The following is an 18,210-nucleotide window of genomic DNA, read 5'->3' on the forward strand; positions in this document are numbered from 1 at the left end:
CTCCTTGTGATAAATATATAATCTATCGCAGAGGGTGTTCCTTTAACTTTATAAGTTGGTGGGACGATGATGTCCTTCCCTGCAATTTCCATTGTGTCCACTAAGTTAAAAGATGTTAATATAGTCTCCAACTCCAGGCTTCTTGAATCCAGCCCACCCACAGTGGGGGCTAGAGTGTTTCGGAATGGAGGGAGATGAACATAAAAATCGCCAGCAAGACACAAATACAGTGCATGACCTAGGGTAACGACATTATCAGATAACGTAGTAAGGTAGTTGGACAGTTCTAAAAACTTTGGATTGGGTAGTTTGATTAATTCATTGTTATAAAGGTTAACCAAGTGAAGGTTAAGATGGGTTTTCCAACGTATCACCTGAAAACTAATACTAGCCGTTTACAACATGTCCATATGACCGCCTAGAGTTATATTCAGGCTCACTGCCAGCCCACTGACTGCTCGGCCGCAACGTGATTTAGTAACTGGGATACTAGAACATTGAAACCAATCAGTAAGAGAAGGCACAACCTCCCATGTCTCCTGCAACATGACAATATCAAAACTCTTGATGAATGATAGGCAATCAGGCAAGCGTAGCTTGGAGCATACATATGCACCAGACTATCAAAAAGTAAACTTTTGCAGTGAAAATATGTTCTGGTGTTTCACCTACAGCTAGGATCAGACCATGGTCGGGAGGAAATGCTGTTTGGATGTATCCAAGCCATATTCAACGGTGTGATTTTAGTTGACAATATACCATTGATAAAAGTTGCTTGAATTTAATGAACGTGTTTAAAGAATTACACATTTAGCTGCATCTGCTATCTTGACTTATTAGTTTACTACCCTAATTTTAACTGATGCATTTAAATATGACAATTAGTTTCTCTATTTTGACAGTGTAAATTGAGACAATTGTTTCTTATACAAACACTGCCTTGGTGGTCATTTATTATATGTAGACTGCACCCTCACCTAGAACCATATTCAGCCTCACATTAAGGTGTTTTCTATTTCCACTGCTGACCATTTTCAAGTGTTAAATCGGACTGACATTCGGGCTTGCAGATAGCTGATTCAAGTTCAAGAAAGTTACAGCAGTGACAAAGGAGCTCTTCCCATGCAAAACGTTCCTCCCATTCTATGCAAAAAGAGGTATAAAAATTTGCTTTACAGATATTTAGGTTTTAACTGTGAGTCCCACTGCATTAGCTGGAGACCTCTTTGCTAAATCCTGAAAAAAAAATTGAAGTATGATTAATGCAGACAAGCCATCTCAGATGTTACAGAATCTCAATGAGATTCCTGGAATAACATTTTTTGGCAAAGACGCCTTTATTAATGTTGGGATGCACCAAGACGAGTACAGTGGATGAAGGAAGGTATACTGTAGACAAAAAAACAGACTTTTTGAGAAGAAACATTAAACTGGTGCTGTGAAACAAATAAGATTAAATGTCAAATATGTTGTAAGAGGTGGATACAAAGATACAAAGTAACATGCAGTATATAGGAAATTAGCCTGTATGAGGAAGGAACTGCCTCAAATACATCAAATGGGTCAACAAACAGAGAATTACCTACCCCATCTTCTTCCTCAATGATGTCCTTTCCAATGGAGGCCAATGTCGTCCACTTGCAGTTATTAGTTGCTCTGACAGCACAGCGTTTGTGAGCTTTAAACTTGCAAACTATAGCGAGAGTAAGGCAAACCAAGAGAGATGCAGAGCAAGAAAGGAGATGGAAGAAGAAAGAAATTGAAAAGAGATGTTACAAGGGTGGAGGCAAGTGACATCAAGCAACATCATGCAATGGAAGGAGACCCAGGACATTTTCAATACATCAGTTTAGAGAAACAAATTGAGGCAATTGGCAAGGGAAACGGGCAAAGGTGTTGCAGACCGAGAAAGAGGAAAATAACAGGTGGAAGACACGTAAAGCCAAAAATAGAGAAAGGTAAATGAGGGAAACAGAAAGACCTCAGGAGAATTAAACTGTGAAAAAAGCTATAGAAAAAGATAATACAGAATAAGTAACATATTCAAAATGCTGCACTATTCCCTTAGGAAACTGTAAGGCGAGAAAAAACAAAATTATCAACATTATGCAGCAAGAAATGGAAAAGTACGACCAACTGAGAGGAAAAAGAGACATGAAGGAAAAGAAAGATGGGAAACAACTAGAGGGAGGGAAAGAGAGAGAAAGTGAAAGAGGGAGAGAGCATAGGAGAAAAGAGGAGGACAAAATTGCAAAAGAGAAGACACCATCGGAATCGTATATCCATAAAGCCAAGTCAGTAAATAGTGAGGAACTATAGAAGTACCAAGCTAGAGAATCTCAGAGAATATGAAAAGGATTCAGAAAAGAGGAGAAAAGAAATAATGAGGGCGCTTGCACAGGAAAAGCAGCAGCATTCATGTTTACATATTGAGATTTTAATCGCACTTGAATCATTTAACCCCTTCTTCTAGGGCTAAATATCTACTCAGCGGAACCGTAATAGGAAGAAAGTAAGATTTTTTTAACATCTCACAGCAAAAGGGCATATGTAAAACACAAGGTGTAAATGTATTTTGTGTTTTATTTTATATTTATTTACGTATACGCCCTGGAGCCAATTCATTGCTTAACATTTGTTGGCTTCATTGTCACCTTATTTGCTGCCTTCTAATTGGACATTGCGTACTGGCTTCACTTTTTGTTCTCTTGGCTGGAGCATGGACCAACTACTGATTGCCTTAGCTTGAATGCTGTCCTTCTGCTGATCGCACTGTGATTGAGGTACTGTTTTATTTTTACTTCCCTGTCATCCTTGTTGAATCTCTTGCCATGTGTAGCTAAGTTTTACCATTCCACAGGCACTTAAAAGAAGCCTTTTTCTCCTTAAAAATGGATGCACACTGTGAAAACAGAAGTTATCTGCTTTTATTGTGACAACAGACGTGATCTGCTTTTAAACGTGTTTCCACTTAGACATTGACGTAGGTGCAATTGTTTTCTTTAGGATTTTTGCCTAATGTCATATTTGTTTTCTTTTTCACACATGAGGAGATTAACTGATTTACTCAGACTCATAGAAGTGTTGTGCCGAGACCTAACAAGGATTGGCAAAGCCAACAGGTCTCACCTTTGAGACTATTGGCTCTGTCATTACGTTTTAGTTCCTGTTGCACTGCAGCAGGAGCAATCATTTGTAGCTATGCTGTATAGCATTGTGGCTGGTTTGCAGCATGACTAAAAAAATAATATTTATAAACAAGCATTGTCAAAGCCAATAGGTCTCGGCAATGGCGAAGCTCTAGCTATTGGCGTTGTCAATGGAATAGGTCGCATAGGATTAAATACAAACACATTGTCTATGGAAGTTTACACAGAAATCCAGTCAATGGAATATGTACTTTTGCATTACACAGTTTCAGACTTCCCTCATACTGTATTTCCCTGTAAGGGTTACAATGATCAATGAAATATGTAGTAATAGAAAAATTATATATTAATTGTTGAAGATTTTAGCCAGCATTAGGCATTGTATGACAACAATAGTATATTGTTATATGCAGCATTCTTGAATGTGATCTACAAGATGGGTGCAGTATTAAAGAGTGTTTCAGCGGTCATCAAAGCTGGAGCAGTGTGTACTAAGGGCGGTTCAGCCCTGTAGTCCTACTTCTGTGTTGATGCACAGGTGCTCTGCAGGAGGGATGGCTGCGGCTTACTCTGATGAGGACGAGTATGCAGAGTGGCTGGTGGAGTGCATTCTTTACACCGCATGCACCGTTACATCGCATGCATTTACCACGCAAACCATTACATCGCACTCTGCCTCCACATGCATGCAAAAGTCCTTTACTACGCACACAAAGACCACGCAAAATTCTCCCTATCGGCCCCCCCAAAACACCATACGACGCTCTGAGACAAAACAGTGAAGTGTATAAACGACCCAACACAATGACCTAATATAGCAACATACCAAACACACTACGACCCCCTGACACTACCCTCAACCCTAAGGCGTAAACAGTAAAGCCAAAAACAGCACCATACACTACTTTTTACCCTAAAGCCTAAAACACTACCATATACGACTCTTAGCCACGCAACGTAAACGCATGCGATGTAACGTATGAGTTGCGATGGTCGTTCGCCTATCATAACTGTCCAGAGAGCTCCAACCTGCAGACTAGCTTGTCTATTGCATAGCAACATGTATATATTGCACTTACTACCTTTGTGTGTTATACTAAAGCACTTGTGTACATGGGTAGCGTGAAACATCATATAGGGCTTGGTTGGAAGTGAGAACACTTCCTAGAAAAATAAAGTAGTCCAGATACAATGCCCTACAATGCCCGCTGCATATGTTTAAATGTAGTTGAGCAGTGGACTCGGGAGGGCTAAACACGGGAAGAGGCATGACATATGCATGCCCTTGACAAATGAGGAGGATGAAAAATGGAGCAACGAGGATGCCAGTAAATAAAAAGCTTATTTAGATACAGCATGACTCTGTTCGAGACAGGTCATGCACGCCGTCTACAGGCGAGACCTAAAAAGGAGGTCAGAGCAGTATTGAGTAGTTGAATTCCCACAGTAGTGCCAGTTAGTTGCTGGTGCTTCCAGAAATTTGTTAAAATTGAATTACACTCCATGATTTTTGTCAGAAGGGGAAAGAGTCTCATGTTGTCTGGAACAAAGGCAATAGGGAATCACCCGCTCTTTGAATTCATTTCGGTTCTTTCGTAAAACTGACCTTACAACAAGTAGGAGAAAATCTGTCACATGGGATAAGTATGCCGCAGCAAGTACCCTCCTCCAAATGCTGCCCTGCAAAAACTTTTGGCCCAACAATCATCAATACTGGTCCTGTTGGCTAATCACTCTAAAGGTGTTGAGAACCAACCCCCACCCGCCTGATGGTGAGTAGCTTCACAATGTATCCACACCGCAGGAGGCAACCCCCTGGAACAGCACAAAACGAAAAATGTTTTACTTATTGATTTCCGATAATCAGCTGATGCATTACATTATAGCTTTAAATGGGAGACACCATCACTTCATTTTGTATCCCAGTGATATAGTGATTTTCCTATAAAGTCTGCTTAAGCACCCGGATACTGTGAAATAAACTAGTACTTGCAGTGGCATTTTTTTTAGATCAATCAGTTTCAGACCTCAACAAGATTAGTAATTTAGGACTTAGAGCCTTAAGTAAAAACAGAACACTTAGCCAACTCTCATTATTGATCGGCTAAAGTCCAGTCTGAACCCATCCCACATATCCATGTGTTTCTATAGTATTATATAGCACAAATTAGATCCGAAAGAATTGGAGCGCTTTTACATGAGCACCTGTTACATTACACAAAAACACATTCATTTTTGGTAGGCATGGGGACATTACGTGAATTTCCCACAATCACAGGAAGTTGAGCTGATGCCAAGACTCAAACCTGTTTCCCCAGCTCTAAAGTCAGCAGGTCTGGACGTTACGACACCTCCTCTTCCCCAAGAGATTGGATTGCTTGGTACAACTTTACTAGAAATGTCTCCAGGCACCAAGTCTCCCTTTCCTGCTATGCTACGGGCTAGACTGATGAATGTGAAGTGGGTAAACAAAAGAAGAAATGTGCACAGCCAGTAGCCTAGTAAGGCAACCATGGGTTTTGATGCCAACATGGAAAATGTGTCCCTATATGTGACCCTACACTTCCTGTCTGTCTTACTGTTGCAGGTTGCCACTGTTTCCTATCTTTTTCGGCCTCCTTTCACCCTTTTCTGCCCCATGTAATTTCTTAGTCTGGTTTAAGGCTGATGATGGAAAAGAAAATACATTCATGGGGCAAACTCTCTTCCAACCCTAGTAGCTTTATAAAGAGGCTGGCCTGTCTAGAAATGTTGGGGCCGGGTTTATACTGAAACCTTAACATATACAAATGAATGCGTCAGCTTTGTTTTAAAGGGTTGGCACATGTACGAGAGGCAGCTACCAATTACAAGTTTGTCCTGTTCTTGTGCTCTTCGATGGACTTGTCGCCACTCCGGCATCCCCACCGCCCACAAACTTTCATAAGTGGCATCACAGCACTGATCAAAACAAGGGAAATTTGGATGCAATGCATGCAACTAAACTTGTATGAAAGCAAAAGCCTAACTACCCTTCTAGGTATATGCGCCATAAGAAGACCCCCTCTTTCAAATGGTTTGTATACCCTTTGGCACTACGAGCAACTAAGAATTCTTAGATGGCGAAGAACAGATTCTTGCATGACGCGGTCTGTCAGATGTCAACATTATTGAATTTGGAGTGTATGTTTCTGTATACCTTACAGGAAACTTTGGCTTCTGAAAAAGTCATAGACTAGACACAATACTCATTCTCAACCCGTACTGTACCTCAAATTACCCTAGCCAGTATCTGTGACTGTTTTGGATGAAGGACTCAATCATGTATAAAACACAAAAATTATGAACTGTAACAATATATGACTATTTTCATGGTATAACTAATTCGATCTATTTGTGAACATGGTCACCTTGTGTTCATGCCTTTTTGGTAAATATTACCCTAGCTCCATGATAATATCAATGGGAACAGTTTTCTCGTTCGAATTTAATTTATGTCAAAATATGTTCATGCAGAATACTGAAATGTAATTGGTACTATACATGTTTTTGGATTATATGAGCAACATATTTGATCACTTCTGTTGGGATAACCTTGTGATTTAAAAAGATGAAAATACTATGTCCTGTACAGTACATGTTACAGATTCTTGGACATAAGTTTGTTCAATATTGATTGAGGAAGTGTTTTGAATATTATGGTATATTAATCTTTTACAGCTGTTTGATTATGATTTTTCTGGACTGTTTATTTCACATGTTGCCTTTTCTAGTGGCAATTGGTCGATTCAGTGCTCTTAACGGAACAGATATTTGCAATACACCTCGATCATACTAAACATCTGTCACAGTCAGGCTATGAGTTCCCGCAACCCACTTTTTCAATATAAGCGACTCACTGCTTAACTGACCACATAGCTATACCGCGACCGAGTATATAGCCTAAGCTCACCCTCCTTTGAAGTGCGATATTACGTTGAAATAAACAAGTATTCTAAAGCCTTCGGCAAGTCCAGGGAACCCAAAATGTAAATCTGTCTGTGTTTGAATGATTGGTGGACAGTTAAAGATGGCCGCCGTCTTTACGTAGGCTACGAGCAACTGTGACCCAATTTTTTAATACAGCTGATTCACTACATATTGAACCATATAGTTACACCATGACCAAATATAAAGTTGAAGCTCATTTTCCTTCGAAGTGCGATATTATCTTCAAATAACCACTAATGCATAAGCCTTCGGTTAATGTAAAAAAGCTCATAGAAATGTAGATTTATCCGTGTTCACAGAACTTTTTGACGTTCAAAGATGGCCGCCGCCTTTACGTAGTACATTTAACCTCCGGCTACAATTTGCAAGAGGTCCGCCCCCTAATTAGCAAGCTTTAAAAACAGCTGGACATGTCTCGTGAGATTAGGCGTTCCCCACTGTGGCGGATTTTTTCGAGCCCAAACGACAATTGGAAATGTAAGTAGACCGCCGTGAAAGCACGAGATTGTCTTGTAATTTAAAGTAGGTTTATATGAGGTAGTCTCAATCAGAAATATCTCCAATAATATACTCGATCTTTGATTAGAAATGTTTAGATTGTTTTAAGTTCAACCATTAGACATGTGATCATGATTGAGATGGACTCAAGGGCCGCGTTCACGTCTTTTCTCAGCCACCCGCTTCTATCCAGTAGTGTTTCACCGTTGAAACTGTGGTACTTAAAGATGGCAGCCGTATCTATCAATACACACATATCTGAATTGGGCCACAACAACTAAGAGATGTTAAACAGCTAGGTTGTGTTTATATCCAATTTTTATCCAACCATCTACAGTCTAACTACACATGTCTAGTCTCGGCTTGCATTCTCGCATTGAAGTAAAATGCATAAAACTGACCTTACATCCTAGGATTGCCTCCTTTTACCTTTTGAGTCTCCATAGCGCTAAATAGATGTACACCACAGACGCAAGTGATGATCTGGAGACATTAATATAGATTCCTGTTACCAACAGGGTACTGGAAATTCAGAATGCTCTAAGTACTATCTAGAGACTTAGACCATAACGAGCGCAATTGTAACATCTAATAAGATCACAGTGAAGGAGTCACATGTTTGACTCTGTTAACTAAGATACTTGAATAGTAAATAACATTATGTCAGTCATCTAAAAACAACCTTAGATGTCTAGTCCGATGAATTCAATTAGAAGCAATTCACTAGCTAAATGGTGTTTACACTTTATATTTGCAGTACAAAGCTCTGGAACAAGAAAACAGAACGAACGAGGATTTCTCCCGTTTAATCTCCTGGTAGGAGAAAGTTTGTCAACCATTAGGTAGGAGTCATCTCAAAGACCCTTCTTTTTCATGTTGCTCTCTATGAATTTTCTAGGATGTGTACTAAATATAGTGTATTTTAAATCTAGGCTATAAAATCAACTAATACGCCTTGACAACAACAAACAAACACAAAAAACAAGCTACGTGTGATTCTCTGAACCTACAAAGTAAGCAATTGTCTTTACCTTGATTAGATAAACATTAGTTTGAGATTTTATAATGTACAGTAGATGAAGCAGAAATGAGCTCTACGAGATTTTTTAACTATGATTATAACCATCTCATTGTTAGAGCTTTTGATCTTTGCACGGGCCTTCATCTTTCCCGAATGTGGCAATGACCATATTTAATTTAATTTCCCTGCTATGCAGTACTAAATCAGTCTTTTGATTAATCATTATAAAGAGACCACTCTTCACACACGGGTTGTCTAAAATGAATTTATAAATATTATGTGTTCATTAATGCAATTGTTTGTATTATGTCTACATAGGGGTTTTATTATGCAATTACTAACTGTCCTGAAGATGGTCTAACGGACTTCTGCCACCAAGACCGAAACGTCGACTCCATCATCTAATTCCACACCATTAGATAAACACAGTTGATTTCTTTTCATTTATGAAATTAGTCTCTGTTAAAATAATTTGGAAATAGATGTTATTTGATGAAATGTGGATTTGAGTTAACCCATCTTTCATGCTGTATTGCTTGAAATTTATTGTTCTTTTTGTACTCCCTTTCTGATTTTGATTTATATAAAAAGACTTGTGTTTTATTCACAAAAACAAATCCCGTGTGTGTACCTTTTATCTACAAATAGTTTTTTGATAACATTTACAGTCCGTGTATAATTTGTTTAAAATACACTCCAAAACTTAACTATAAAGAAATTGAACTAAGTGACCACAAACAAAATCCCTTGTTGGCAACCTCACTATACCAATTCATCCGCCTAAGCCCTCAAGGGTTTATTGGGCTTACCCTTTACCTACCATTGTTTTGGATGAAGGCAACTTTTCTTTAACAAAAGCCTACATTTTTTTCACCTTTGGGCATGTTTGGAATTGAGAACACTGTTCAGAAAAATGAAACAGGTGTCCTGAAACAATGCCCTACAATGCAAGCTGCGTATGTTTAAATGCAGTTGCATGGTGCACTCGGTGAGGGCTAAACACCGGAAGAGGCATGACATATGTATGACCCTGACAAATGGGGAGGATGAAAAATGGAGCGACAATGGTGCCAGCAAATGGGAAGCCTATGGGCAGGGTGTAAGCCCACAATGTGAATACCGCATGTCTCGGTTCGAGACAGTGCATGTGTGCTGTCTAGAGCCTAGAAGACCTCTAAAGGAGTTGATGCTCCAACAACAGTGCGCTTTTAAAAATAGAAAAGGGCATTAGCCCTGGCTGTATCATAGCTCTATTTTGAATTAATGTTAACCACATTGCAAAGCATCTGGACTGCTGTACAGCATGGCTACAAAACATTGCCAAAGTCAATTGCTCTCATAGGCGAGCCCTATTGGCTTTGCCAATGTTTGTTCCTATTCTGCCTACGGACCACCACTTACATCAATGCAGCAATAACTGAAGATCTTCAAAAGAAATGATCATAAAGCTGATGTAGAAGTGAAAATAATATATAATTGATACCCTATGTATATAACAGTTTTATGGGATGTAACATTTGGGAGCCTCAGGAGAAGTGTGGCGCACCGGCCAGGGCCGATGGCTCCGGAGCACGGGGCTCACGGTTCAATCGCCGGTGGCATCTCAGCCCAGCACCATGTGACTCAGGGCAATAGCTCGCTTAATCTCCCCACGGCCCCTAGCTCGTGGGAGACCCTTAGGGGTGATTAGTTTGCGCTTTACATATACCGGGTTACTCTACATGGAGCAATAAGTATAAAAACGACCACAAGTGTATTTTCTCTCCAGGTTTCACAGTTTGTGCCCATTATGGAAGTAGCACAAATAACCCTGACTAGGCAGTTTTGCATTTGGAAATGACCGGACAATACAGTGCGCTAAGAGCAATATCTGCTCAAAAACGGTCACAGAAAACGTTTTCGTATTTCATTTTCAATTAAAAAACTGCTAACGTCGTAATCTATTTTTACCAACAATTTATTTTTTACACTGGACTCTACAGCAGCTGTCAGAATGAGGTTATTAGTCTAACTTTGTTGCTTCCTCCTAGTATTCTTCTTAAGTGTTCCTTCTCCTGTGAATGCTTTCCTGAGTTTGCTTTCGCAGCAGTTGTGGAGAACTTCCCAGCCAAGTCCCTCATGTACCAGGGTGTCAGAAGCTACATATACATAAAACTATTAAAATAATTCATGATTTTTAGGCTTGGACTTGTCTCGTAAGAATATTATTTTTTTAACATAAAATGTACACTTAATAAACATACCTGATTGGCCTTTTGGACGTTGTCTTCATCCATTAGTCAGTTCAATTGTAATTCATATTTTGCTTGAGCTCACTACAGCATCAAGCCCAGTCCCCTCGAGCCACTGGCTCCCTTCACTGTTAATAACAATATGATATGGCAAGTGGGCCTGTGCGTGAGTTTTTTAGTACTTTGTTTTTCACTTTTACAATCTTCAATTTCATGTTTTTTCTTTTTGTGAGACCCTGGTAGCTCCACACACACTACTACTGGGAGACACAGTGAAACGTGAAGTGCACTGCATTGCAGGCACTGCGTCTGCCTCCATTTTTACCATTCTACGACGGCCGCCCCATTTATTTCAACACTTCAGCCACTGTTGAACACTAGAATGTGACCTGTGCACTGGCAGCCATCTTTAAATACTTTTTTCTCAGTCTTTACCATTTCTTAACAGTCCTAAGATAACCGACACATTCATCCTTCATGTTGGCCATATTGGAATGCAAGACAATGAGAAAAAACACTAAAAGGTTGCCACTAAGGCACATCTTTGAATCCTTTTCACCATACTTTGCCTTTCCAAGATAGCAGGCATGTTGAGACCAACGTGAAATAATGGGATGAAACATTAAACATCTGGATATTAAAGGAAAGAAACAACCAACATTTCCAAAGCTCATTAAAAGTGTTAACAGGTGAATAAGAACATCAGCAGTTTTCTGCTCCCCAGTGCTTGTACAAGAGGTGGTCGAGGCAGCTCAGATGAACACATGGTTGTTAGTAAAGACAGATGATGTAATAGTCTGAGGATCACCAGTATAAGAGTCATTGTCATAATTAACTTAACTTATTCGTAATTCCAGTACACCAGACTTGCAAGAGAATTTAACATCAGTATCTCATTTATGGAACAAACAAAGGAACTTCATCATAATAAAAGCCTAATTAAGCAGAAGGAAGACCCAATCTCTCTGTGAATCCCGTGTCCCAGCTTCTTATCGCAGACTGAAGCCTATCTTAATTGGAGCCATACAATACCATTGCCAATCGAGAAGATGGGAAGAAAGATCAAGAAAAGAAAGGTTTCCACTACAAGTGAAATCCCACACTTTCCACTGAAGGAACGATAAGATTCAGCAATGACTGCTAAGAGGAGGGACAGATATTATAACAAACCCACAATGCGAATGTCCAGAAACACTACAAAGTAAAATCCTTGTGGAGAAAGAAAGAAGGCCCGACACACAATCCACATACCTTGCAGACTTGTTAGAGGGGGGTTTACCACACGGGATTGTTCTGATACTTTGTGAATAAAAAGAAAAATTAATCCATAGGAGCTGGGAGACCACCGGAAGGGGAAAACAGTGGAGCAGAAACCCTCACATTTGCCAAAGGACCATCTGCCTATTAGGGACTGAATTTCACAAGGGTTATGTTCATAATGAAGAAGACTTATACAGAAGGCCTCCTTTTTAGGTCTCGCCTAGAAGCACGCATGCGCTGCCCTGCGAGACTTATTGTAAGGGCTTCAAAAAGCTCACCACACACACGCTTGTGCGTGTGTGGCCTATTGTTTGCGGTTACCCGCACGGCGCCATATGTTTTGAATTACCGTGCCCAGACACGGGCACGATAATTCAAAACATATGGCCTGGTGCTCGCTCTCGCGCGCACCACTCGCGGGACGCTGCATTCCTTGAATTTCTTGTTTCCCTTCTGACGTAGAGAGGGTTGCCGCAGTCCAACCTGCTGGTGATGAGTGCCTGCGTGATGGCCCGTCTGGTGTTCTGAGGCAACCATTTGAAGATGTTTTGTAGAATGCATAGGATGTGGAAGGAGGTGCACACTGCGTTGACTTGAGCTGTCATGTTGAGCAGGATTATCCCTAAATTTCTTGCGTGGTCAGTGGGTGTTGGTCCTAACTCAGACTGCCACCAGGTGGAGTCCCATGGTGCAGTCTTGTTGCCGAAGACAAGTACTTCAGTCTTCTCGGAGTTGAGCTGCGTGCAGTTGGTTCACATCCAGTCTCCTACTATTGTCATGCAGTTTGTGAAGTTGGTTCTGGTGGTGGTTGTCTTGTCCATGAGGGAGAGGATGAGTTGGGTGTCATCAGCGTAGGAGAAGATAGTGATGTCTAGTGATCAGATGATGTTGGCAAAAGGTGTCAAGTATATGTTGAAAAGGGTGGATCTGAGGAACTACGCATATTAATTTCTTGGTCTCTGATGTGAAGGCTGGCAATCTGACCCTTTGGGTTCTTCCTGTGAGGAGGGAACCGATCCATTTGAGAGCTGATCCTTGTATGCCAATCTTATGGAGTCTTTTATGAGGGTGTTATGGGAGACAATGTTGAAGGCCATGGAGAGGTCGAGCAGGATGAGGGCCACTGTTTCTCCTTGGTCAAGGATGATCTGAATGTCGTTGGTGGCCGCAATGAGTGCTGTTTCGGTGCTTTGGTTCTTTCTGAATCTTGATTGAGTGTCATCTAGAACATGGTAAAGTTCAAGGTGGGTTGTGACTGCTTGTTGATGACCTTCTAAATTACTTTGGCTGGACAGGGGAGCTGGGTCGGATGATGCTCAGTGGGTTTGGGTTGGCTGTGGGCTTCTTGTGGAGGGCATTGATTTCTGCACGTTTCTATTTATCTGGGAAATTGGCAGACGTGATGGAGGATTTGGTCCTGAAAAAAGCCAATAGATCCTCATAGAGGGCATCTGAAATAGGGCTGAAACATGTCGACCTCATAAACAGGGTCAAATGATTCACCTGCATTGTAGCTTTTAATCCTAAATACTGGTGACACTAATAAAGAAGTTTGTCAAACAGTAGGTAGTTGTAATTTTACTCACATCCCCTTTGGTTCTCTACTGGTACACTGAGTCATCAGAAAAACTACACGTAGGGCCAGAAGGAGCTCCTCTTGAAGAAGGATTGTAGCCCACACTGGGACACACTCTGACTAGTGTGAGGAGGAGGCCCTATGATGAAGCTTGCTTCCCAGTGAGTGGGCTAGGATCTTCATCCTTTAAAACTGAAAAGTTTGCTAAAGGATATTTTCATACAAGATATAGAAGGTATATATACTACTTTAACTAAATTCTCTTTTTGCATAGAGTATTTGTTGCTTACTGTGCATGGGAGGGTGTAGCCTAGGGGAATCCTCCCTACTCCCCTTGGTTTGTAATGGGATAAAAGAAAGACAGAGAGAAACTGAGATGCAATTCAGGAAGCAAACATTATGCTGATAGTAAAGCCATACCCCACCCCTCCCCAGATGTGGCCATGTAACAAAACCAGGGACGGGTGGTTTAAGTACAGGCCTGTTATAGTTTTCTCTAGGCATAAGAGCCCCAGAAGGAAAAACAACAAAAATCATGAAATGCCCGGGAGTGACCAGTAGACAAGGCAGAGGCATAGCTCTGAAGGCCTAGTTCTTTGACACAAAGCTCCATTAAATGAAATGGTCCAGGGGAAATATTTGCAGTGCTCCAGTACATATGACCCCAGGTACACCTCAGGCATCCCCTGATAGAAGAGCCTAGGAGGGTGTCTTAGGTTAAGAAATATCTAAGCAAGGTGAGCCCTGCCATGGACTCTGTGGACAAAACTCAATGTAAGGCCTTACTGCACCTCATGCATAAAAAAGCAAATAAAATGTCACAGAGTCTTCGATTAAGGCAATAGAAGGAACAATGGTGTCTAGGGCAAGGCTAAGTATATTACAAGAATAATATAAAGCTCTGCAGGCCACATGGGAAGGGGATTAGGTGGTAAAGGGCCAGTGGCCTAAAGGACTAGGTAGATGCAAGGCCAAAAATGCACAAAGGAAGCCCTGAAGAAAGGTGACGAAACATATACATACAGTTGAGCAAAAAATCAGCACTTCTAGTATTTCAGTGACCTGATGCAGTAAGGCCATCACAGACCACAGGCATACAAATTACCATAAGCATGCAAATCATAAGCAAATCAATTGGCATCCAAGATGTAAATGAAAGGCATATAACAGAAAGAAACAGATCGATAAGTCTACATGGGAGACTGTAAAGAAAGGAAATGTTGTTTTCCTATGTTATTTAGAGGATGCAGAGTGACCGGACGACTAGAGCAGTTAAGGGCATTCCTACATCAAGCAAAAAGTCCTGATATAAAGCATGTACTGGCTTGGCTGCACTCACTAGTGGTATGTGAGCCCATTTTAAGGACATAATTTCTATACACTGCATTCTTGCACTAAAGCTCATATCCCCGAGATATATTTCACATGCACATATGGGCATCAACACTCCAATGTTCTAATGCCACTCGGTTTAAAAACCTACATTTACACGAAAATAGGCCTGAGGAAAAGAAACAACTAGGGATGGACTCGATCTCTCAGCTGCCTGTTGAGGTTATGATAGAATTATAATTCAGGACTGCTTTGGAGGGTACATTGTTACAGCACAGTTTGCGTTGTCAAGGCCCTCGCTGTTCTGTTAGTGTTTGTGTTACTTGAGAGTTACTGTATTCTGTGTAACCTAAAAGATACGTATAGCTTTCCCAATAAAACCTAAAATGGACATAATAAAGCGAAAATAACAATTGTAAACAATGTAACATGATTTCAGCATTTTTAATGCTATATTGTCCGGTCCTGCTAAGCAACTATCACTCAGCAGGATCCCAGGATGCTCAGATATTCTGTTTTCAAAGAGAACCGCCTGATACCTCCATCTGGCCATGTAATAAGTGCTACATAATCAAGTTAAAAAAAAAACTCACAGAGACAACTTGGACTCATTTCAAAAGCAGCAGTAGGAACTGTGAGACTTCTTGCAGAAGGGAACCAAGGGAGCCAGGAAAGAAAGAATCCCTTAGGCGAATATCTTTTTGTTCTTTTGTGTGGGATCAAGTATAGCATTGCACGGTGCTTCAACAGATTCAAAGGAGTGAACCTACTCTGAGAGAAAGTTTGCAACAAAAAGAGCATCTACTTCACTATAGACTGGCTCAGTCTAACATCAGTTCCGGAAACTGAAACCTATCGCTGCATTCTAAACTCTAAAAGAAAGTTGCTTAAGAGTGCAATATCAACAGCCTTTCATCTTGCAGAAGGAGTTGGCACTTTCCCTAGACAGAATATGTGGGTTTATGACAATACACTATAATGCATGAATCTATAACAGGTGAGAATATGGGTCCTACCCTTAACAATGAACACATACCTAGAATGTTGATTTAAAGGTTTGCATCCCATATAAAAAGTAACTTGGCGATTTCTGTGTAGAGTGGTTTTTATTGTTAATAAGATATCAACAAGATGCCTTCACATGTGACTGGTATGTGACAACTTTGTACTGCTGTGGATGAGGAATTAAAACAAAAGCAGTAGAGAAGGTGTCTATCTGATACAAAAATCAGACTCCGCTGTTAGGATAATGTTTTATGATTCAGCCTTCCTCACAACTTGAAATACCAGTTTTTCTAAGACAGGCAAAATAGCAGGAACACCACATTACCTCATAACTAGTAAGAATTACATTCTGAATATACCAGCATTCACATCAGCAGTATCTCTCTGAGAAGTCATGGTCTTTTTATGGTCCATCTTAGTTCTAGGAGGGCAAGATGATCAAAATAGCCACTTTGTAATTAAATTCAATTTAGATTACTTATATGCACATCTCGAGGAACTCGCATAAACTCTGCGCTCCTGGACACATAAGATCGCACGTTTTGTTATAGTTTTTCATGCATAAGAGTCTATGAGAGATTAAGAAAGTGGCAAGGAAAGAAAGTGCACATCTGCACTTGAGGTTGCACAACATTGGCAGAATCGGAGAAACTTAAGTACAGTTTCTTGTACATGAGGGTCCAAATGTGTGGTAGAATGAGGGAAGGTGAGATGCAGTCAGTCATAGTAAGAGTCTATTTGTTCATGTGAAAGGTGAAATGAGTAAGAGATTTCTTCTAAAGCAGATCCTATGTAAAAAATGAAGCGCAGAATAGGAGTATAACTTACCTTCACATGATAGGCCATGCGAAGTGACTCCAGACAGTGCTTCACGGCAAACGTTGCAATAAGTAGGTCGTGCATGTGAGCAGGCATACCAGTTGTGCATCCCTGAGAAGTGGTCCATACTGTATTGTGCCGACTGGAAATGAAAAGTATTTCGTTATCAAAACGCAATCCAAAGTTGCATCAAAAAACAGACATTCAAAAATACTTGTGGTTCTAGAGTTGGAAGAGTATCTTTGGCGTGAAGAGAATTTTGTTTCAACAATTTATAGGTGGGTGTGACAGGGACGTTAGCCAGCACTTCTTAATTTAGAAAATCTGTGGCGCTCATTTTTGAATGGTATACACTACCCAAAGTGCACGTCTAGAGGAAAAGACGATCCTATCGCCTAATCCTCCTTACCCTTCACATGCCTCATTCTAGTCATTTAACATATCCGCCTCTAACCAGCCTCTTCCCTGCATGTAAATGAAACAGAAATGTACAGGGATTTCCCCATACAGTTTTAAAATATGCATGAGATCTGTATAGTAAGATATTTTTTTAAAGTGTAAGCCATTCCAAGCCACATATTTTAAAAAAGATTGCCAAGCTGAGGTCAAAACCCCCAATGCTAATATAAATCATCTTAGAGAGGTGATGCTGTTTAAGGTAAAGCCATTCTTTTAAAGAATGTGTTTAGAGGATAATCAGTCGACAAAATGGACGTTTTATAGTAAAGAAATTGTAAAGTAGAGACACAGTTCTGAGCTAGAAGCTAAAGCTGTCTACACTTAACAAGGTACCAAAATAATAAAGGAAAGACTTGAACACTGCACAGAAATATGTGAAATTGTCATAGTTGAAGGGTGACTCAAGTAACCAATATATGCGGTTACACTAAAACCAGAAATAGCAGTCTAGCCAGCAGAAATTAAAGGTCAGACACACTAGCATACAAGTTAATATGGACACTGGCCGGGGGCCTGCCTGCAGGCCAGGTTGGTAGAGGCAACGTCTTCCTCTCCCCTGGCTGAGGACTGCCCAACATACCATGAAATTCGTACCTTTTTGGTAAGAATCTCATTACCTTCAGTATGTCCGTTGAGTTGGTAGCTGCACAGAAAACAAATAAGTATACAGAGCGGGCACCATGTTGCTTTGGCATCACTGGGCAAACTTTTATTTTTTCCAAGAAACAAACCCCCAAAGTGGGGGTTTATTTATGAAAAAGAGAATACAAATGGCGCTATCTGACTGGGAGGTCACTCCCAGCATATATAGGTACTTTGTGTTTTTCCTTGTAGCCCAGAACAGGAAAAATGTACATTGGAAGGCTGGTCCTAAGCAGGGTGGGCCTTCTA

At 40.5% G+C, this 18,210-nt stretch overlaps 1 protein-coding gene and 1 long non-coding RNA gene across 5 annotated transcripts in view; one reads left to right on the plus strand and one right to left on the minus strand.

Annotated features, from left to right (window-relative positions):
* Positions 1 to 10,888, plus strand: part of LOC146785541 (uncharacterized) — a 308,594-nt gene extending 297,706 nt beyond the window's left edge. The window contains exons 3-5 of the long non-coding RNA XR_014970679.1: positions 8,374 to 8,458; positions 8,549 to 8,629; positions 8,956 to 10,888. This is a non-coding gene — a long non-coding RNA (uncharacterized LOC146785541). The remainder of the gene's footprint in view (positions 1 to 8,373; positions 8,459 to 8,548; positions 8,630 to 8,955) is intronic.
* The window catches only part of DGKD (diacylglycerol kinase delta), a 755,036-nt gene that overhangs the window by 570,427 nt on the left and 166,399 nt on the right, over positions 1 to 18,210 (minus strand). For all 4 annotated transcript variants that reach the window (XM_085634674.1, XM_085634677.1, XM_085634676.1 and 1 more), the window contains 2 exons: positions 16,870 to 17,002; positions 1,587 to 1,693 (listed from right to left, as the gene is read on the minus strand). In XM_085634674.1, coding sequence (XP_085490800.1) covers positions 1,587 to 1,693; positions 16,870 to 17,002 — 240 coding nt within the window. The remainder of the gene's footprint in view (positions 1 to 1,586; positions 1,694 to 16,869; positions 17,003 to 18,210) is intronic.

Source organism: Triturus cristatus, chromosome 11 (genome assembly GCF_964204655.1).
Source record: "Triturus cristatus chromosome 11, aTriCri1.1, whole genome shotgun sequence".
In the NCBI taxonomy this organism is placed as follows: Eukaryota; Metazoa; Chordata; class Amphibia; order Caudata; family Salamandridae; genus Triturus; species Triturus cristatus.